Source organism: Selaginella moellendorffii, unplaced genomic scaffold (assembly GCF_000143415.4).
Source record: "Selaginella moellendorffii unplaced genomic scaffold, v1.0 SELMOscaffold_112, whole genome shotgun sequence".
NCBI classification, from domain to species: Eukaryota; Viridiplantae; Streptophyta; class Lycopodiopsida; order Selaginellales; family Selaginellaceae; genus Selaginella; species Selaginella moellendorffii.
The window spans coordinates 515,352-535,413 of record NW_003314373.1 but is presented as its reverse complement, the minus strand read 5'-3'; the positions used below and the strand labels follow the sequence as shown (position 1 = coordinate 535,413).

At 43.9% G+C, this 20,062-nt stretch overlaps 5 protein-coding genes across 9 annotated transcripts; 2 read left to right on the top strand and 3 right to left on the bottom strand.

Annotated features, from left to right (window-relative positions):
• Nucleotides 1-9,179: 9,179 nt before the first annotated feature.
• On the bottom strand, nt 9,180-10,756 carry LOC9659134 (mannose-1-phosphate guanylyltransferase 1). 2 transcript variants are annotated; one of them, XM_024664655.1, is made up of 5 exons: nt 10,495-10,756; nt 10,371-10,433; nt 10,075-10,314; nt 9,290-10,004; nt 9,190-9,239 (listed from the first exon to the last, which is right to left on the bottom strand). In XM_024664655.1, the coding sequence occupies exons 1-4, from the start codon at nt 10,603-10,605 to the stop codon at nt 9,333-9,335; spliced, it is 1,086 nt and encodes a 361-aa protein (XP_024520423.1). In that variant the 5' UTR covers nt 10,606-10,756; the 3' UTR covers nt 9,190-9,239; nt 9,290-9,332. The 2 variants fall into 2 exon arrangements, with proteins under 2 accessions (XP_002990832.1, XP_024520423.1); XM_002990786.2 differs by having other exon boundaries at nt 9,180-10,004.
• Nucleotides 10,757-11,556: 800 nt separating this feature from the next.
• On the bottom strand, nt 11,557-14,097 carry LOC9659459 (tRNA-dihydrouridine(20) synthase [NAD(P)+]-like). 3 transcript variants are annotated; one of them, XM_024664575.1, is made up of 12 exons: nt 13,981-14,097; nt 13,659-13,919; nt 13,500-13,605; nt 13,308-13,446; nt 13,144-13,252; nt 12,926-13,062; nt 12,688-12,824; nt 12,528-12,634; nt 12,348-12,475; nt 12,192-12,294; nt 11,934-12,132; nt 11,557-11,878 (listed from the first exon to the last, which is right to left on the bottom strand). In XM_024664575.1, exons 2-10 carry the CDS (start codon nt 13,719-13,721, stop codon nt 12,231-12,233), a joined length of 990 nt encoding a protein of 329 aa, XP_024520343.1. In that variant the 5' UTR covers nt 13,722-13,919; nt 13,981-14,097; the 3' UTR covers nt 11,557-11,878; nt 11,934-12,132; nt 12,192-12,230. The 3 variants fall into 3 exon arrangements, with proteins under 3 accessions (XP_024520343.1, XP_024520342.1, XP_024520344.1); XM_024664574.1 differs by having other exon boundaries at nt 13,308-13,609; XM_024664576.1 differs by lacking the exons at nt 11,557-11,878; nt 11,934-12,132; nt 12,192-12,294 and having other exon boundaries at nt 12,344-12,475; nt 13,308-13,609.
• Nucleotides 14,098-14,388: 291 nt separating this feature from the next.
• LOC9659458 lies at nt 14,389-15,862 on the top strand. Its single transcript, XM_002990836.2, has one exon. The coding sequence runs from the start codon at nt 14,416-14,418 to the stop codon at nt 15,667-15,669; it is 1,254 nt and encodes a 417-aa protein (XP_002990882.2). The 5' UTR covers nt 14,389-14,415; the 3' UTR covers nt 15,670-15,862.
• Nucleotides 15,685-16,818, top strand: LOC9659133 (ADP-ribosylation factor). 2 transcript variants are annotated; one of them, XM_002990835.2, is made up of 6 exons: nt 15,685-15,833; nt 15,907-15,997; nt 16,069-16,184; nt 16,242-16,301; nt 16,377-16,442; nt 16,511-16,818. In XM_002990835.2, the coding sequence occupies exons 1-6, from the start codon at nt 15,777-15,779 to the stop codon at nt 16,709-16,711; spliced, it is 591 nt and encodes a 196-aa protein (XP_002990881.1). In that variant the 5' UTR covers nt 15,685-15,776; the 3' UTR covers nt 16,712-16,818. The 2 variants fall into 2 exon arrangements, with proteins under 2 accessions (XP_002990881.1, XP_024520345.1); XM_024664577.1 differs by having other exon boundaries at nt 15,693-15,833; nt 15,897-15,997.
• LOC9659457 (pectinesterase) lies at nt 16,812-18,543 on the bottom strand. Its single transcript, XM_002990784.2, has 2 exons — nt 17,581-18,543; nt 16,812-17,522 (listed from the first exon to the last, which is right to left on the bottom strand). The coding sequence occupies exons 1-2, from the start codon at nt 18,446-18,448 to the stop codon at nt 16,837-16,839; spliced, it is 1,554 nt and encodes a 517-aa protein (XP_002990830.2). The 5' UTR covers nt 18,449-18,543; the 3' UTR covers nt 16,812-16,836.
• Between the last annotated feature and the right edge of the window lie 1,519 nt (nt 18,544-20,062).

Below are 20,062 nucleotides of genomic sequence, written 5' to 3'. Positions count from 1 at the left end.
AGTGATCATCGAGTAGAAATCCATGAGCGCAATCAATCGGAGTGTCTTTGATGCTCCGGCACTTGCCGTACATCTGGATGATGAGATTGGAGAGAAAGCGGTTGTATCGGAGGCCAGTGCCATGGATGAGACGTCTGCCGTGACCCAAATCTCCAGTGTTGCCTGCCCATCGAAGCTGCTGCTTGATCCAATAGAACTCCTTCTGGCTCACTGGCGCAACTCCCATGCATTGGGTAAGATTTGATGAGAAATGCCGCCATTCTCTTATTTAAGTTCCCATGGCATTATTATTTTAACAACATTTTGCGGGTTTAAGAACAGCCAGGTCCACCAAAGAAGAAATGTGACCCCCACTGAGGATTATACTGAATGTTTCCAATACCATAGCAAGCTTGATTTGTGTTGATCAGTGTTGTCTGAAGCCTTGCATCATGGATAACGTGATTAGCATCCGAAACTCTTATGTTTCTATGGTATGCAGCAAATCCCTTCCCAGAACTTGGAAACTTTCCACTCCCCATTTGCAAGATGGCTTTACCATTCAATGTTGCAACCTCGCCTCCAGCTGCGACAAAGCTTGCACCTTGTTGGAGTGATTTTAGTAGCGATGAAGGCCAGTAACCAATGCGCTTGCCATCGACCAAGAGCCACCAATTCTGGGTTTTCTTGTCCTAGAAATTGAAAACTCCATTAAAAGCTAGAGATTTTTGTCCTTAATACCTGAGAGATGGCAAGTGATATTTCTCTCTGGGATATCACTCCTCCAAGAACAACTTTAGTGTCTACTTGCACAAAACCTTTACATTGGAGATTGAAACATCCGGTGCTTTGATATCGATCAGCCTGTTTCCAATAACATATTTATCAAAAAAATTAAAAAAGAGAATTGGATTACCGTCCAGTAGATAAACAGGCAATGTCCTGAGCTGACCATTGGATAAACCTGAAAACGTTTTTTAATATATTATAATTACTAAATGTAGAACATCACATACGTGCCAGCCAGCCTCAAGAATTCCTCTTTTGCTACTATCGCTAATCCATATTTGTGATATAGATTGTCCATCCCCTGTAACTTTGGGATTTTGTACACTAAGTGTAGAGGTCACTCCAGTAAAGTTTCCAACCAAACTTCCTAATGCATACTATGAATACATATTTAATAAACATGTGAAAGTTTTACTTTCTTATAGCTTTTACCTTGTGAATACCTTTTAATTGCTCTAAACCAAGTTTCTAGGCATAAATTATGCAATTTTTCAAGGATTTTATTTAAGCTACAAGACTTACCTCAATATTTGTTTTGGGGAGTTCATAATGTGATAGCTGTTTGTATCTTAGAGAAAGATTAACAGAAAGATCTAAATCTTACAGTGAAGTTATCCTTGAAAGAAGTTGTACCATTAGAAAACAACATCAATAGCATTAAGAGCAACATCTTAAGAAACCAGAACAAAAACAGTAAAATAAAAATAAGAAATAAATCATTTTAGGGTGAAGGTTCCAATGCTTTTTTGTCATACAATGAATTTGATGTGTTTTACAAAGTAAATAAACTTTAAGCTCGTTTAGGGTTTAGGGACAGCCATGATTTTGAATTTGATTTTCTTGCGGCTAAGAAGATTTTGGCACAGTGCAGCTGAGCTCAACTTGCTATTGGGCTATTCTATAAAAGACAGAAACACAACATGTGTCTGTGTCCAGGACCTAGGCGCTCCCCATTTGTGTGGATGATGATGACCAAGGGCAGCGTCTGCAACTAGGATGAATGGCCACCTTTATATGCTTCTGTAGAACTGTGGCTAGGTGCTATAACGCACTATAGGAGAGCACTTTTTACCCTAAATGACATGATATCTAGGGTAGAGGATCCTTGGGATTTGCGAGTGGTGGGATGAATGACTATGGCACTGGATCCCATCAGACCTCCAAAGTTGCTGTGCTGAAGCCCAATATATCCACTCTTCTGTTAACTTAGATGCAATTGAGTGGTCTTCCTTGGCTATGTCAACTTAGTCAAAACTTTTGATCAAGTGCCGTGACATTTGCTTATTCAAAGATTGCTTGAAATTCAAATGCCCACTCCACTTATTGCTGCTGTTATAGAATTGTGCAGCTACAAATCTTTGATAGGCCACCAGGTTGGATTCCAGCATGGCTGCCCCTTGTTGCCAAAGCTTTTCGCTATTTACATTGATGCAATGAATCCATGATCAAAGGAAGAACACTGATGCCATACCAACTTTTGGGAATGTGCCTATATTCACTAGATGACATACTTTGTTTGGCTCCCTCAGCCTACTAAATGCAAAACACACTTGGTGCATTAAGCAAGTTTTGTGATGCCACCGGCATGGAAGTTAATCTCACCAAGACACAGGTTATGGTGTTAGGACAAGTGCAAGATAGGATATGCTATTATTGTGGCACTACACTTTAGGAAGTGGAGAGTTACAAATATTTGGGGTATGTTTTTCACAAGAACAATCCTTGAAAGTCAGGGATTGCAAATTGTATTATAGCAGTATGAGGTGTTTACTTTTCACTTCATGCTCTTGTCACTAGCTAGAGTGTAAAGTGGAAATTCTTCATAGCCAAGGTCTCCATAGTTACTTTGTATGCAATGGAGGTCAGCTCTAAGAATGACTAACATTCTTTGAAATCAAATGGAGGAACTCCATACAAGTGTCACAAATGTGTCTGTGGGTATCGAAAGTTATCTATCAACTAGTCTTTTTGAATATTCTTTCCTTACTACCATGACAGCAAAAGGTTGGTATTGCTGGACCTTTTTCAATCTCCGCTTAAGCTAGTTGAGAAACTAGTCTTCGCATGTGCACTTGACCAAATGAGTATAAAAGTGGAATTTCTAAGTGCTATTAGTCAAGCATACTTGACGTGATTAGAGAAACTTATTTATTGACTTGCACTTGCTAGTGTTAGAAACCTTTACAATATTGAGTTTAGTCCCTTAATATTTGTCAGATGATAACTTATCATGTCTGCCAAACACCCTCACTATCATGGACTTTATGTTATTTCTATTCAGTCTCAAATGCTATTTATGGAAAGCATCTAGATTTGCTAATTTGGCATATTTATTGAATGTAGAGTTTGTTGTGAATATAATGGTGTTCATCCCATGTCCAAATTCACAATCTAACACCATTCCATATTTAATAAGTTTCGAGTTAATCCTATAAACTACCTTTTAGTACTAAGGGTGGCTAAACGTGAAAAACTAAAACATGTGTTCCTCAATTGGGGGTGTGGGGTTCCAAATATATAGTAAAGATAGCAGATAGGTTGGGTATAGCTAGCTAACCTAAGGTATAATTTAGTTCTTATTTGTGTGGCTGTCCTTATTTTACATTTGACTTGGGTTTAAACCCAAGTTCTATACCATGCTAGTTGGTAGAGTATTTCTAACATTGGGATGTTAAATGCTTTAGGACTATTCTAAGTCACTCTATCCTTCTGTCCCTTTGCTCTTTGGGCTGAAAACTCAGGAGTCACTCTGTGCTTCAGTTTCTTCGTTTCTTGGTTGCAAGCTTGGGAGTTTGGCTCTGTTCTTTCATTCAATGGCCCAAGCTTTGAAATTCGGGTTCCACTTCGTTGTCTTTGGGACACATGGCATTTGGCACATAACATCACATAAAGGGTTTAGGTTCCACTTTGTGGTTATTCTATACTAAATTAGCATAGGATAAAGGGTGAAAACTACGTGTGCTACAACAAAGGATGTGTTATACTTAATCATCTTGTTTGAGTCCAATCTATGGCCCTTGACAATTAACTATGTAAAAACCTAGTATTGGCTCAGCAATCTAAAAATGAAACTCTCTATACAACCTATCAGTCTTATGTTCAAACAGGATGGAGGTTGGTGGGTAGAACTCAAGAAATGGACTGCTAAACTTGGCCTTGTCCTTGAGTTGGTATTTCAAAAAATTGATGAATGTCAAAAGCTTTGGAGTATTGGCTAAGGTTGCAGCTTACAAATGCAGTAATCACCATCTCCATATTCAAATGGGGCTGGTGAGTTAGACCTCACATCCCTCACCACCTTCGTCTTTGTTAGATTGTAGTTTTACATAGATTGAGGATGTTTTCCATGTCTTATATAATTATGGGGTGTATGACCACCTCCACCAACAACTTCTAGCCATCACCTAGTGAAATAAATATCTTCCAACTCTCCTCTCCAACATTGACATTGTCACCAAACTTGCAAGTGTTTACAATTTTCTACTAGAAATTGCCTAGCAAACATTGGGTGGTTCACAAAGGCTTCTCTTCCATGCTAGAAATCCTTTTTTACACTTGTTAACACCAAAGTCAGTATGTAATTTAAAAGTTCTATCATTCTTGAAAGTAAAGTTGTACTTGCTTACCTACCATTGCTCCATAGTACTCCTTGAACTGGCACTATTGTAGGTTCCAAGAGTAGCTCTCTAGTCTCTTCAGATACCTAGATTCTTAATTTTGTGGTTTGCTTAAGCAAACCTATTGGTAGTGGATATACCTAGAATAAGCTTGGATATTCTAGGATTTTTTACCATCTAACAGTTGTTATTCATTTAAGTTAATTTTGTATTTATAATTATAAACATGATTATAATTTATAAACTTCCTTAAACCCTTTCTAGTATATTCTTTTTTATTTTATCATCTAATGGTTGATATGCAATAAGAATCTTGTGTTTATAAATTATAAACATGCTTATAATTATAACCTTTATTGGATCAATTGGATTAATAAGTAATTTAGGGAAAATCCAACCATAGAAAGCATGGGGTGGTAGATGCTGCAAGAAATAAACTACAAATGCAAAGGGGTGTCAACCAGCAAAGGGTGTGTAAAACACTGCATAAGGATCTGCAGGGGGAATATCTTTTGAGGTGGGAAAGTTGGTACTAAGAGTTGCAAGCACTACCATTAGAGATATGGGGACAACTTGTGTAGGCCATGTAGATTGGATTGGTGGGAGATAGCCTTCCCAACCTTTTTTAATTAAATTCTATGATGGAGCTTTTGTTGAAATGATGTCGACTTTCCCTATAACATTTGAAGCTTGGTCATTGTTTATTGGGAAGGCTGAAGCAAATGTAGCACCACAAGATCAATGCAGTAGTGGAGACATTGAAAGGCTACATTTTTTAACTGTGTTGAGAGACAGCCTCCAACCCTAGAGACCATTCATCTTCCTAAGTTTAAAGAGTGTAATATGCACACACAGTGTAAAGGGATTTGATTTATGCTTATAAAAAACTCTAATGTTTTCAATTTTTAATGATAGTCCTACTTTGCTAACACATTGCTATAGTCTTCTAAGTGATTATTAACTTGAACTTCAAGTTTGGAAGTATTGTATTATGCTTCAAAAATAAAATTGAGAATTTTAACTGTATCATAGTAGCTAATACCCTAAAAAACTCCATCGAAGTTTCAAAGCTTCAACAAGCGATAAATGTCATTAAAAATATATATATATTAATGCATCAAATCCAAAATAAAATGAACATTAACTTATTCTATTATTAGTAGGGATAAATTTGTAACTTCAAAATAAACTATAGATTTATAGATTTATAGATTTATAGATTTACATTTCACTATTTCCTTACCTTTCTAACAACGTTGTGATACAATAACAGAATGATTTGATGATGGTATCAATAAATGCAGGAATGCAAAAGATAGAGTAGCAATGAATCATAATAATAATTATCATAATTAGAAGCACCATTCTAGGGTTCACTTTCTAGGATATAGATGTGTTTATGGCGCCGATGGTAATGATTGTGCAAGCCAATGATGGCACAGAGGTGATCAAGGTGTGAATTCCTCTAGCAGGGCTGTTGGTAGAGAAGATTTACAAGCAGTTAGAGAGGTATGGGCTTCACAATGCCCTTGAAGTGGATAGGGTTTCTGTCATTGACAACAACACAGTGTTTGTTGAAGATCACCTCATCTACATTCCTCAACTGAGTGTAGCTCAAGCAGAAGGTATAAGCACATGGCATACCTTAGACACAATGAGTGTTGGTTTGCTTTCCCATAGTTCTCACCACTAGATGAATGGTTGATTTCATGTTTACCCTCTGTCTTTTGGTCTACTTATGTGGGTTCTATAATCTGGCTAGTGTGGTATATTCCTTTGACATGCTGTGGGTGTCTAGCATGGTCGTGCCTGGATCTGGCTCCCTATTTGAGGTGCTTGTTGTGGCTGTTGTCTTCTATTGGTACTGAACCAGTTGTCTTCCCATCCTTGGTAGCCTTGTGCCTTGGATCTCTATTTTGATTTGTGTTATGGGTATGGTGGTGCACAAGGTGACCTTGCAGCCATTGCTATCAGTGACCCTAAACGAGAGGCTTAAGGTTCAATGACAGATGAAGGGATTATCTATTGCCCATATTGCAAACCTCATTACAAGTGCTGCAAATGCGAAGAGGGGCATGCTGACACTCAGATGATTTCCATAGTCACAAGGTCCACTAGGAGAGGAATAAAATAGGAGCATAGTAAGAACATAGTTTTCTTTTATTACTAACTACTAATTCCTGAGGAGATCCAACTTGAGGGATTAGAAAGAAAAGGAATGGAATGAGTTGTGGGTTGGTTACCTTTATCCTCAAAATGCACAATGAGGGGATCTATTGTAGCACTAAAGAGTGACGTGGCTCATATTACATTACAAACTCTTTATAACATTCATTAAACCCCACCCTATATAGAAAAAAAGTTGATGCACTATCATGCAAGTGACTTATCTATTTTTATTTTTTCTTTTCAATGAACCTCTTCATGTGCAACAAGAGATCACAAAATGGTCACAAAACTACTATTAAGCAAACTAAGTATTGCTACATGCAATGCACAGCAATTTATCTAGAGTATTAATATAAATTAATATTACTAATCTTAGTTAAAAGAAATTTTAGCTAGATATCCTCTAAATCATGTGTTTAAAAGTTTTTATGAATTATAAACATATTTATAAATTATAATACAAGATTAATCTAAATAAATAATAATAGATGCAGAATATTCAAGAATATTCTAGGCATATTCACTGCCAACAGTTTGCTTTAGTTAAAATCAATTTAATTTTGTGATTAAAATAAGAACACATAAACTACTCATTTAATCCCTCTTATTATTTTTTTTCAATTAAACTTATGATTAGCAATGACAACTATGATGTTTTGGAGGATGAGTGATTTTAATTAATATATTAATTTTTCATCAAGATCATGTTTAAATATAAGTTCATGCTAATGTTGCCACAATATTAGTAAAATATATATGACTTTGTGTTATTTCTATTATCTTTATGAAATTTTATTAAATATTTAGGATAATTGACAACTCTTTTCCAAATAAGAATCTCAAATGGCTAGTCCTTGACTCAAGCAAAATGATATGGTAGAATACCCTAGAGTTCAATTCAATTTGAATGAAGTGAAATTGTAATCCTCATATGATGCTAAGAGCTGTGATCTCATAAGTAATAAAATATGACCATGATGACTTTTTGATGCTCCATGAAAACTATTTCATTTTTTTTAAAAAAAAGGAAGTGTTAATGACCTCATTAATATGGATAATAATAAAATCCTTCTACTTGAATGTCAAGTTTGATTACATAGGTTATTTTTTAAGTTGCAACTGAACATGTGAGACATAGAAATTAAATATTTTATTATATTATTAACATCTTTATCCGGTTTTCTTGTACATTCTGTTAAAAAAAAGTAAAAAAAGTATATGTTATAATATTCTTTAAAGTACACAAGCAAACCAAGCGTATGTAGCAAGTTCCTCTATTTATTCTCCTTGCTGAAAAATAGAGAAGTATATGCACTCAAAAGAAAATGATGCTTATCAGGAAATTAATGTTTTATTTATTACTTCTAGACTTCTAGTAAAGTATTGCCGTAGTGTTACAATTAAACAGTCCAAAAAAGATAAGTCCTACTATTGAGAATAATATTTGATTAACAATTTCTATTGAAATAGCAATAAAAGTTTGGAGCCAATGGAATTAATATCCTATAAGATGTGTTCCATATTCAGTTAAGTGAGCAGGAAGAACAAAAAAGTGAGACATCGCAATCTAAAGCATTCAAATCTGCCACTACTTCTAGAAGTTCGTGGGATGACAATTGTGCATGGGCATACATACATGCCCTGTGTCAAGAGGCGTGCCTACTTACAGAAGGCATTCCTGTCTTTAAAATGCACAATCACCAATTTGTGCGGAGTGACCACACTAGGCATATAAGATCTTTAAGAAACCATGACCAATTGTTAGCTGACAGCAAATGTGGAGAATACGATTCTAAACTTCACAGAGATTAAATCCCTCCAAGCTAATGGGGCAGTCCAAAATTTGTTCAGGTATGTGTAAAAGAGAAACTAGTGGATGTTGTAGTGTCCATCACCTTTGCAAATAAGCTTTTGCTAGAAGGACTATGCAAGAGTTTTGACTATAGAACTATGGTTTTGTATAGGTTTCAGCATGTAATATACAGATTGATTATTCAGCTTACCATACAAAATATTAACTACAAATGACAAAAATTCTCAAAATGATCTTTTGTACAATGACGCTAGAGAAACTGTTCCAGCTATTCCAAATGATTGTAATGTATATCATTCATCCATGACTAGCAGAGATATAAAGACACTTCAATCAGTTATAAATGAAGGGGGTCATTTAATTTCTTCAAATGGCCTTTACCAGCTAGTTCTGGAGTATAATTGCAATTTAGTGTTTGAGAAAGAAACACTCCAAAAAGATGGAAATTTAGTTCTATTGGGATGTGATGGATGGAGTAATTTTTCTGTAAATATATTGCTAACCACACCAATTTAATAGTAGAAAATAGTGGATTTCCACTCCTGGCTAATCCAATGCTTCTTTTATGGAGGAAGCCATAAGCCGGGCCATTGATTCTATAAATTCAAGCCAGGGATTCATTATAAACTTTTATTCTTTGCTCAAATCCTTTTTAGGTTTATAAACATTTTCTCGCTATTTCTTCCATTTATTTCTTGAGTGAAGATACCGTGTCAGCAGATGGTTGAGCTGTCAAAGACCGCTACAAAGCATGTTTTTGATGGTTTGCACCAACCAAAATGTCTTGCCCAATAATTAATTCCAATCTCTCATTGTCAGCTCTGAACCATCTAAACCATTGTTTATTCGTTAGTTCGTCACATGAAATCCCCCTACACACAGATACATGCTACGTAAGTTACCATCTTTCCACGATACATACCAATCTTCTAAAAAATCATCCGGTGTGTGTTCTTCGTCAAATCCTACATGACAATCTCGGGCTTGAGAATGCTGGTTTTGATCTCCTTGTGTGGCAACACCACCCCTCCATTGCTGTAGAGCTCGTCTTTCACCTGGACATCCTCGCCCAACACGGTCATGTTCTCAATCCTCGTCCACTGCCCGAGCTTCGAGTGCCACCCGATGATACTCCCGGACACGCACGAGTGCTTCCGGATCTGGGCGCCTCGCATCACCGTGCACCGAGACAATCTCACGCCCTCCTCGATCACGCAATCCGGTCCTACTGCTACGTCGGGCCCGATCAAGCACCCCGACCCAATCCGCGCCGAGGGGTCGATCATCACGTTTCCAACAACGTGAGCGCCGATAGAGAGCTTCTCGGGCGATTTGCGGCGGATAGACTCGAGGTACAAGCGCAACCCCGTGATGTAGTCCTTGGGCTGGCCAATGTCCATCCAGAATCCCGGGAGAACCATCGCGAAGAGCTGCTTCTCCGCGGCGATGGCAGGGAAGATCTCCTTCTCAATGGAAGTTGGCCGGAGCTCGATCCGGTCGACCGTTTGCGGGCTGAGGAGATAGATTCCAGCGTTGATCTTGTTGCCCACGAAGATTTGAGGCTTCTCCACGAATCTCTGTACGGCTCCCGTGGCATCGTCCATGACCACCACTCCATACTTGGATGGTTCTTCCACCTAAGAACACGAAAATCACGGAAGTTATAGGATAGGTTTTTCCAAGTTTCCTGGAGCAATCGAATCATACCTTTGTGACCATGATAGTGGCTTCCTTTCCGTGGCTCTTGTGGAAGGCAATCATCTGTTTGAGCGGATACTCGCTGATCACGTCGCTGTTGAGCACGAAGAATGGCTCGCCAGATCCATCCACCAATTTGTCTCGGGCCAGCGCCAGGGGGCCGGCGGTCCCCATGGGCTCTCGCTCTTGGGAGCAAGTGATCTTGATGCCCAGCTTGGCCTCGAAATCCTTGAGAAATCTCATCATCACCTGGAAGAAAGAGATTTGTGAGGTTTGTGGCTGTGAATCCAGAGCGAATGCTATACCTCTGGCTGGTAGTTGATGGCAAGAACAACTTCGTCCACTCCAGCCTCCTTGAGAGCTTCAATCTACGCATGCACGAATCCTTAGTTCTTGAGCCAAACTTTTGGGAGAGATTTGGTTGCTTACCTGGTGGAGGATCATTGGCTTGTTTGCGAAGTCCACGAGTGGCTTTGGGAGGCTGAGCGTGAGTGGACGGAGGCGAGTCCCAAATCCTCCCACAAGAATCAGTGCCTTCATCTTTGCGGGATTTCTAGCAAGAACCACACGAAGAGGACAAAGATATCCTTTGCTAGAATTGCAAAGGAAGAACAGAGATTTTGATCACTGGATGCTGCTCAAGTCGGTGGCATACACTCCATGGCTTTATAAATGGCCATGGCAGAAACAGGGAGAAGAAAAAGGTAATGATAAAAGGAAAAAAAAGGGGATTTTTAACTCTCCCCGTTTGAATGGTTTTCTTAGATTTGAGGTAAAAGTTTTCCTTTAGTTTCGGTTATGAGAATAGAGATTGGATCGAATCTCTGTGGAAAAAAATAAAAATTGTAAAAGATTTTGTAGCTTATTTTCTATAAAATGTTCTGGTGGAGGCCATATAATTTCTTCTTGCCAACCAAAAATGACAGCAACCCGGCACCCGAACTAAAAAACTCGCCCAACATCGAAAAGGCTCTTAGTCTGGAAACTGTGTTGGAAATGCTCATCAAATTCAATCGATGGGACCATGTTGACATGTTGCAAAGTTTGTTGCTCAGATCATGGTCTCCTCAGAAGAAGATTGAAAATCTGGCCCAGAAAATTTCTCAGTGAGTGTTCTGATTTTGTTTCTAGTTTATGATGGTACTGTAAATTATTTGACACTTTCATCTTCAACTAAAAGGTGGTGGGACAACCTTAACAGATCTGTGGGTCCTCTTTGTTTGTTTGGGGAGCAACCACCTACACACCTTCGACTTCTGGCCTGAATCCACCCTCCATGGAACTCCTCACACTGAAACCAACATTATATCTGAATGTTACCACTATTCTTGTTCAAACAAGTCACTGTTGTGTTGTGTGTCACCACCACCATTTTTACTCAAAAGAGCCAGAGCTGTTTGTGTGCATGCTCATAAATGTTTGGAGAAAGCCAAAAAAGAAACTGAAAAAAGAAAGAAAGCAAAAAAAAAAACTGTTAGTTACCGAGTGATGTTGATCTCGTAAGTTGCTGTTTTGTCTTGTCAAGTTAGCTGAAGTTTCAAACTCAACTCCTTAGATTTTCACTGCTGCTATTTCCGTACATAACGAAAATCTCTTCACACGCCCCGTGCCTACAAAACACAGCTCGCATACAGCGATGTCTAATCTGAAAATGGAGAAACCGCAAAGGAGCCACAATGTTTTACTAGTAAGAACCTTCCTTTGCTCTGTGCTTCACATCGCGTCACTCTGGTGGACAGTGATTCTAGATGTGGAGTACGCTGCCAGAGCCCCTCCAGAGCATTCAACCACACCGACACTGTTTGTTAAGATCCTGTTCGCCAAAGGAGAAGCAAAGATGATTTAAGAGAGATTGACTAAAACCGTACCTCGAGGGCCGAATGGACTGTTCTGTTTCTGCATTGCTGCAGCTCAAAGCACGTAGTGTAGTGCAGCATTGCTGACAAGAGGGAAGAATGCTCAGTGGCTGGATTTTAAAGATTTTCTAAAGTGCTTCCGTATGGACCGGGTAGGACCGGGCCAAAAGAACAAAGTTTTTGATCTTTGCCTTCGCTGAAAAATTCCGCTCTGTTCATGAACAGGCTGGTTAGCAAACACTTCACATGTTGAAAACGAAACACATTTACCTGTGTACAAGTCGCCGGAACAAACTGTGAGGAAGGCAATTACAATGTGTTATAGCGCCCCTGGGAAATATTGTGGTGAAAATCCTCGAGACCGTAGACCTCGCTAAAACCAGATGAGAAAATCAGGAAAAGCTTTCTAGTAACGTTTAAACTTACGCAAGGTGAAGCAAACTTTGACACTTGTGCACAGCTCTCCCTTCGGGAGACTCGAGGCTGGAATTGCGAATGATCATGTTGTTTACTGTGTACTTTGTGAACTTGATATCATTCTCCCACACGATGCACTGCCAGATAGAACCACTGTCAGAGTTGCCATCATACATTCATTTAGCCTGCCTGTCTCAAGTATTCCCTCTTCACTTCTTCCCAGTCCAGCTTCCCCTCGGGTCTGAAAATGGAGGCATTCCACAAAGCTCCTCGTGCCACCATAACAGATGAAGCACCTGTCGCAAAGCCAAAGGATGTAAACGTACAACACAGAAGAAAAAGAGTGTACCAGTGGCAGCTTTTATCCTTGGGATGTCCGGAGGCTCGAAAACATCCCCATTAGCTATGACAGGAATTGACAGCGCAGACACCACATCCGCGATTCCATCCCACTTGGCACGATCTTTTGGTCTATCGGGAATTCTCCTGGAAAAGAAAAACAAATTGTACGTGTTTGAGAAAACAAGTGAGAAGAAAACACATATTAGCGGTTAAAGGAAACATGCATTTCAATCCCGTAGCATCACCTTCCATGCACCGCAATGGCCGAAACTCCGGTTTTCTCGATCCTCCTGGCCAACTCGACAGTCTCCTGGGTGGATTTTAAGAGTCTAATCTTACAGGTTACTGGGATGTCCAAGTTTCGTCTCAGTGTTGTTAGAATCTGAACGGAGAGATTAACAAAAGACAACCACACTGGAAGAAGGTCATGTCATCATTCAAACAAGGAGTGTTTCGTGCGAACCTCACTGACAAGTTCCGGTTGAGAGAGCAATGCTGATCCCATTCCTCCAGTCACTGAGAAAGGTTTTGGACATCCCATGTTTATATCCACAGCTGCTATGTCCCTGCACCTAAAGAGATGAAGCTTGCTAAGTAGCTGAAAACACTATGGAGAGGAATTCTTACAAGAGTTGTGCGACAGTGAGAGCTCGATATGGATCCGAAGTTCCCATCTGGAACACGACATGATCTCTCTCCGCCTTGCAAGTTCTAAACACGACATCGTTCGTTCCATTCTCCACAAAATCGATAGAGCCAAGCACGTCTGGCACGAGCAAGGACGTGACACACGAAATCGATGGACGAAGTCTCACGTACCGTTCACGACGCGAGAGCATTTGAGCATCTTGTGATCCACTATCTCCTCGCCGTAAGTGAGATCGGCGCCATAGCCAGCGGCGAGCATCCGAAACGGCAGCGTTCCCTGCCTGGCCATCTCAATCCTCATCCGCTCCAGCTAAAACTAGATCGTCTTACCACGCGCACCATCGGAGCAAGGATGAGCTTATCGCGGTAGTCGATGCCGTGCGCCATCGCCATCGCGGCTCGAAATATTTGACCTAAGAACTAAGTTTCTGCTCTTCTAGGGTTCTTGGGTGAGTAAAAATGCGATTGGATTCACAAAAGAATGGAGGAAATCTCCTCAAAAGATGTTAAAGGGGAGAGGATGGGTGAGGTATGTGACCATCAAGGCGCCAAACAAGAGCAAATACGCCACCATTTGATCCAAAAGAGCCCCTGCCACAAGAGCACCCAAGATCAATCCATAGATTCTTCCTTTCTAGATCGCAGCACTCACCACTCGCAGCTTGGGTTGTCGCAATGCCCCTAGCCGCCGCCGCCGAGGGGAAAATCACGCAAATCACCAGCGCCCACAACGCGATTATGGCCTTGCCCGCGAATTCCATCGCCACTGACACTGCGCCGCCCAAAGCTTTGATGGATCGATCTCAAATTTGGGCGAGGGCAAGGAGGAGCGAGCGATTAAATAGCCTTGGGCGGTCCGAGAGGAAAGCTCGGTAGGATCGTTCGTGGCGCCGGCAGAGAACGCGCACACGCGTGGCGAAGAACCCGAGCGCCGTCCAACGGAGAAACGAGAAAACTACGTTGACGTGACAAGTCAGCCCTAACATCAAGTCCACGTCAGCCCTGCGATCAAGTCCACATCAGCCCTAGATATGGCGCACTGAGATCCTGGTATTGTGGAGTGAGGGATTTGCTCGCTGCCCAAGAAATGGGAGGGGAAGACAAACCCAGGGATTTCACGAGATCGCTAGTGGCAGCGCTGGGATTTGGGAATGGAGGAAATGGAGGAGGAGGAGGGAGTTGCGGAGTTCTATTCTTGCTGGCGACGATCGTTGTCACCAACATTCTCGCGCTCTACAGCCTCTCGATCTCGCGCGACGTCCAGCGGAGCTTGCAGCACGCCGCGGGGGACGAATCGATTCTCCGGGAGCTGGCGACGCTCAGGGATGAAATTCGCAGGCATGGCGCGCGAAACCCTCGCGAAGAACACGAAGAACACAAAGGGGATTTCGCGATGAGCAAGGAGCTCGTGGAGTTCACGGCAGAAAGGAAGCTCCCGCTGGGCAGGAATCCAAACTATGGCCTGGAGACGATGACCTCTCCAATTGGGCACCAGTGCTACGCGCAGAGGGAGCTCCTCGATCGATTCATGGGCTACACGCCAGGGGAGATCTGCCCAGACGACTGGTGGATCGGCCAATCGCTCATGCTCCGCGGCTGCGAGCCTCTTCCTCGCCGGCGATGCTTCGCCAGGACCCCAGCAGCGATCTCCCCGCCACACTCCCTCCCGGGATCGCTGTGGGAGATCCCCAGCGACAAATCTGTGCTGTGGAGCCACTACTCGTGCAAGAGCTTCGATTGCCTCAAGAACAGGGCCAAGAACAAGACCGTCTTCTATGATTGCGCTGATTGCTTCGATCTCTCCGGCCCGGAGCGATCGCGATGGGTGAGCTCCAAGGAGCTGGACGAGATCTTTTCGCTGGCCAAGGGTGGCATTCGAATTGGGCTGGATCTGGGCGGAGGGACTGGGAGCTTTGCGGCGAGAATGCTGGAGCGGGGAGTGACGATCATCACCACCACGCTCAATCTCAACGGGCCCTTCAACGAATTCATCGCGGCGCGTGGGCTAGTCCCGATCTTCGCCACGATCTCGCAGCGCCTGCCCTTCTTCGACAACACCCTAGATCTCGTCCACACCATGCATGTTCTTAGCAACTGGATCCCGCTGGAATCGCTGGAATTCGTGCTCTACGACATCGATCGCGTGCTGCGACCGGGTGGATTCTTCTGGCTGGATCACTTCTTTTGCACCGAGGATCAACTGGACACCCTCTATGTGCCGCTGATCGAGAGGCTGGGGTTCCGGAGGATCAAGTGGGCGGTCGGAAAGAAGCTCGATCGGGCCAATCGCGAGGTCTATCTCTCGGCGATTCTAGAGAAGCCCGTGAGACAAAGTTTTTAGGGTTCTTCCAAGATTAGGGTTTCCTAGGGCTTTGGTACCTTCGACGATGAGGGCGCTTGGGTGAAATCAGCGCGATCGATCGGGGAGCTAGAGAGAGCGAGAGGATTATGGGGCAGACGTTCCGGAAGCTGTTCGATAGCTTGTTTGGGAACAAGGAGATGAGGGTAATGGCTGTGGCTTTTGATTGCGCGCTTCTCGGTCTTCTATGGACTGATCCTTACGGGCAGGCTCTTGCAGGTAGTGATGCTGGGGTTGGATGCCGCCGGCAAGACAACGATCCTGTTCAAGTTACACATAGGGGAAATCCTCTCCACGGTTCCAACAATTGGTAATCCTTTTTTTCTGGTTTCTTGGCTTTCATCTTGGCCTTCTTGCTCGACTGATGTGAATCCTTGCTAGGATTTAACGTGGAGAAGGTCCAGTACAAGAATGTGGTGTTCACGGTGTGGGATGTGGGTGGCCAGGAGAAGCTAAGACCGCTCTGGAAGCACTACTTTAGCAGCACCGATGCTCTGGTACTGTTTTAGATTTCCTTCTTTGTTTTCGATTGTGATCTACAAGACGTGCTCCAGATCTATGTCGTGGACTCGTTCGACAAGGACCGAATCGACAAAGCCGCCTTGGAATTCCAAGTAAGTGGTTTCAAACAAGTTCTACTTAAGCTCTCCGGGAGCTCATCACATCCTTCGCGTCACTTCTTTCTCCAGGCGATTGTGAACGATCCACTGATGAGAAACAGCGCCATCCTGGTGTTCGCAAACAAGCAAGACATGGTAACTCTCTTCGATTTTCGTTTCTCTCCGGGAGAGTGAAGTTTTCGCTCGTCTCTTCGTTTTTGCAGAAGGGCGCCATGTCTCCCACGGAGATCTGCGCGGTGCTGGGGCTGGGAAAGATGCGAGACCGGCGGTGGCACGTCCAAGCAGCTTGCGCGATCAAAGGCGAGGGTCTGTACGAAGGATTGGACTGGCTGGCCGCGACGCTCAAACATATGCAAGCCGTGGGGGTTCCCACCTCGGTTGGAGGGCCAAGAACAGTGAGCTGACCCACACATCATACAACGCTAAAGTATTTTGAGTGATATTCCACCTCACAAAAGGTGGAATAGGCACAATGTAGCTATAGCTGAATAAGTCAAGGTTGATGATACCACTTTTTCTTTTCCTATGATCATAGCACCAGTGTGTATGGGAGATTCGTCGTTGGGAGCCACTCGTCCCCGTTGACCAGGCTCATTGCCGTGTACTTGCTCGCAAAGCTAGAGTCAAATATCTGAGTTGACCAGTCAACGCGCTTGACGGTCGAGCCGCCTGGCCCATAGCAGAAGTACTCGCCATAGAAGAGCGTCTGGAGCGCAAAATCGCCGCTCCACTCGAGCCATCCTGCCGGATCCACCACCGCGCTCTCGTAGCATTTGAGAAACACCGTGACCGCGTACTCCTTCCATGGCCTCCCCAGGAACGTCGGGAACTGGGTGATGTTTGCCTTGAGCTCCGGCGTTCCATCCACGGCGCAGTTCTGGAAGGAGAAGCCGGTGTTCTGATTTGGGTCTGTTCTTCCCTGCGCCGTGTAGGTGTTCTTCTGCTTGGGCATCGGGAGGCGAGCGTAGAGATTGCAGTTTTGGAAGATCGCGGCTGCGTTGCCAAAGATGTAGTCGACGGTGCCGTAGATCTCGCACTGGGTGTAGAACTGGCGGAGCGAGTGAGCGTAGAGGGTGTCCTGGAAGCCCTCGAACGAGCATCGGAAGAATGCCACCTTGTCTGCGGTCACTCGCACCGCCACCGCTTGATGGTTTATGGCTCCGGCCGTGTTTTGGAATGTGATGTCTTGAGCGATGAAATTGTTCGCTCTAATAGCTGAAAGATCGATCAATCGATTAGCGAGGTTTGTAAAGTTACGTTTGTGATCACTTACCCACTGTTGCGGACGTAAAAGTTGTGATGTTTGGATCCTGGACACTTTTGTTTCCAGTGATAATGGTCTTGCCAATCCCATCTCCCAAGAACATCAAGTTCAGGAGATTCCTCGGCACCTCGAAAGTCTCCAAGTATGTTCCCTGCTTTATGTAAATCACAAACCTGGAGCTGCTCTTCGTGGGAGCAGCGGCAAGAGCCGCAGTGATGTTCTCGAACTGGCCACTCCCGTCCTTGGCCACCGTGATGTTGGGAAGAATGGTGTAATTTCCCACCGACTTGGAGACCCAATGCGGGGTTTTGATGATCTGTGGCTCCTGTTCTTGATTTTTTCGCAAGGATGCTATGGCTGCCAGGCAAGTGCTGAGTGATTCTCGGGCTTTGTTTAGCAGTTTGTGTTCGTCAAAGCCAGCCTCGATCAATCCATCCAGGCAAGTGGTATGGTAAGTGAGAGCAGCACTCATCCAGGTGTGAGCATTCACCAGATCGCTCGCTTTCATTCTTCCAATGGCCACTTGTGAATCGGCAGCGAGGCGGGACGCGTCATGGAGGAGTTCCACGCAGTCGCGCATCACTGCCCTTTTCCTCATGGATCTGGATGGCTTGCTCGACGAGACGGCGCCATGATCGAGCTCTGCTGTGGATGCAAGCAGCGCCTCCAGGGAGTCACGAGCGGATCCTACCGCCGCTAGTGCAAAGCTTCCAGCGTTGCCGGGATCCAAATCCAGTGCTTCCATGCTGGCAATGCAAATCTCTGGATTTGCAGCTAGAGCACAGGCAGCATGATGATCATGATAAAAAGCTCTCGACAGTGGCAGTGGGATCATCACAAGGAGTGCCAGAATCAACGAACGAGAGAGCACGATCATGCTTGTACTTACAAACGATCCAACCGAGCGCAAGCTATGGTGTGTGTGCTTCTTCCCAGAGTGCGTGAAATGCGTGAGCTGGAGATAAAGGTATGGCGACCGCACTTTTAACAGGGCGTTTACTTTAAAGCGACTTTGAGCACTCAAAAGATCCTGGTTCTAGGATTAAAGAGCTGACGTGGAATTTTAGGGTTCTTCAATATCTATGTGGAAGTACGCGGCATCCCAGGTTCCTTTCTGGAGGGCGAGCACAAGCGATCAAGTGGTAAGAATCCACGCGTTTGTGGATAGATTCAAGCGCCTCCCGGACAAGCAGCAGCGCTGGGCGATGGAGATTCACGCAAAGGAAGCATTGGCGCAGTATCTTTTCCAGGTAAACAAGATCGAGCAAGAAGGATTCGACACCTACGCCGAGACCCGGGATGCCATCTTTTGCAATGGGGCGCTCGCGTTGGGAGACGCCGTTCAGTCGGATTCCAGGCTCGAGGCCGTGCGCTGCCTCCACAAGTCACTGCGAGCGATGTTTCCGCCGCTAGAAGGAGATGATGATCAAGCCCACCATGGGATCGTGATCCCAAAGCTGAGTGTTCCCAAGATCTTGGAGGCCCACGGCGAGCTCATGAGGAGCACCAAGCCCAAGATCGCAGCTCGCCTCCGCAAGGATCCCCACGAGATTGCCTACACAAGAATGGTGACTGGCGGCCTTCACGTCTTTACGTGGCCGACCCAAGTGGAGAGCTCGCTGGAGAAGCTGGTCGAGGACGCGAATCGCGAGCTCGAGGAGATGTTCCCGGCGAGCCAGGAAGAAAGCTTGATCAGTGTGGAGCAAACCGAGGATTTGCTCAAGTTTGGAGCCAGATTCTTCTTTGAGTTTGAGCGGATCCACCCGTTTCGCGATGGGAATGGGCGGATCGGGCGTGTTCTTCTCGCTGCGATCCTCCGGAGCGTGATGCCTTTCCCGAATGTTTTGTTCGTTACGGATAGGGAAGAGGAGCCTCCTTTCGTGGACAAGCGCGCGTACTACGAGTGCTTTGCTCGAGCGCAGGAGAAGCACGAATTCCCGCTCATGGAAGGATCGATTGACAAGTATTGCGTGACTGAAGAGGCCCTGGCCGAGTTTAAGGTCTATCCCCCCTCGGATTTGGCTGCATTGGTGATCGAGGGCGTGTATGTTGGCTGGAAGAGAATGTTTGCTTGGCTCCCCAAGATCACGCCAAGTTGAAAAACCCTAAACACAGGGCAGTACGAAACGTATATTCGTGGGTATAATCTTGGAATGGCTTAAATAGTACGAAACGTATATTCGTTACGAACGTTGTGACCCTCCCGCTCTTTTGTTCAAAGCACGGATCTTTCTCTTCTTTTGGCTCGAAATATTTTAATTCCAGAGCTATTCTAAAAACGGCCAGTAAGTGATGAAATATTTTAATATAATGTTTAGTTTACTCTGGATATATCAATTCGTGAGTGTTGTAGCCATGGATCTGAAGATGGCAATGCGAACAATGAATCTGCAAGGACCGGCACAAGATTTTGCATTTCACTCCTTTCTTTGTTCTTCATGATGGCTCGATCCACGACGATTTTTCAACGACATCCTTGCGCACAAACTAT

Excerpts from the sequence above, each read along its gene's own strand:
- LOC9659133 (XM_002990835.2), top strand. The coding sequence starts at position 15,777 with ATGGGGCAGACGTTCCGGAAGCTGTTCGATAGCTTGTTTGGGAACAAG. Across the intron at positions 15,834-15,906 it reads TTGGGAACAAGGAGATGAGG|GTAGTGATGCTGGGGTTGGA; the intron begins GTAATGGCTGTG and ends AGGCTCTTGCAG. Across the intron at positions 15,998-16,068 it reads CTCCACGGTTCCAACAATTG|GATTTAACGTGGAGAAGGTC; the intron begins GTAATCCTTTTT and ends AATCCTTGCTAG.
- LOC9659134 (XM_002990786.2), bottom strand. The coding sequence starts at position 10,605 with ATGAAGGCACTGATTCTTGTGGGAGGATTTGGGACTCGCCTCCGTCCA. Across the intron at positions 10,434-10,494 it reads AGCCAATGATCCTCCACCAG|ATTGAAGCTCTCAAGGAGGC; the intron begins GTAAGCAACCAA and ends GTGCATGCGTAG. Across the intron at positions 10,315-10,370 it reads CCATCAACTACCAGCCAGAG|GTGATGATGAGATTTCTCAA; the intron begins GTATAGCATTCG and ends TCTTTCTTCCAG.
- LOC9659457 (XM_002990784.2), bottom strand. The coding sequence starts at position 18,448 with ATGATCGTGCTCTCTCGTTCGTTGATTCTGGCACTCCTTGTGATGATC. Across the intron at positions 17,523-17,580 it reads TTTTACGTCCGCAACAGTGG|CTATTAGAGCGAACAATTTC; the intron begins GTAAGTGATCAC and ends TCGATCTTTCAG.
- LOC9659458 (XM_002990836.2), top strand. The coding sequence starts at position 14,416 with ATGGGAGGGGAAGACAAACCCAGGGATTTCACGAGATCGCTAGTGGCA.
- LOC9659459 (XM_024664574.1), bottom strand. The coding sequence starts at position 13,721 with ATGGCGATGGCGCACGGCATCGACTACCGCGATAAGCTCATCCTTGCT. Across the intron at positions 12,825-12,925 it reads GCCATTGCGGTGCATGGAAG|GAGAATTCCCGATAGACCAA; the intron begins GTGATGCTACGG and ends TTTCTTTTCCAG. Across the intron at positions 12,476-12,527 it reads AGAGGGAATACTTGAGACAG|TGCATCGTGTGGGAGAATGA; the intron begins GCAGGCTAAATG and ends TCTATCTGGCAG.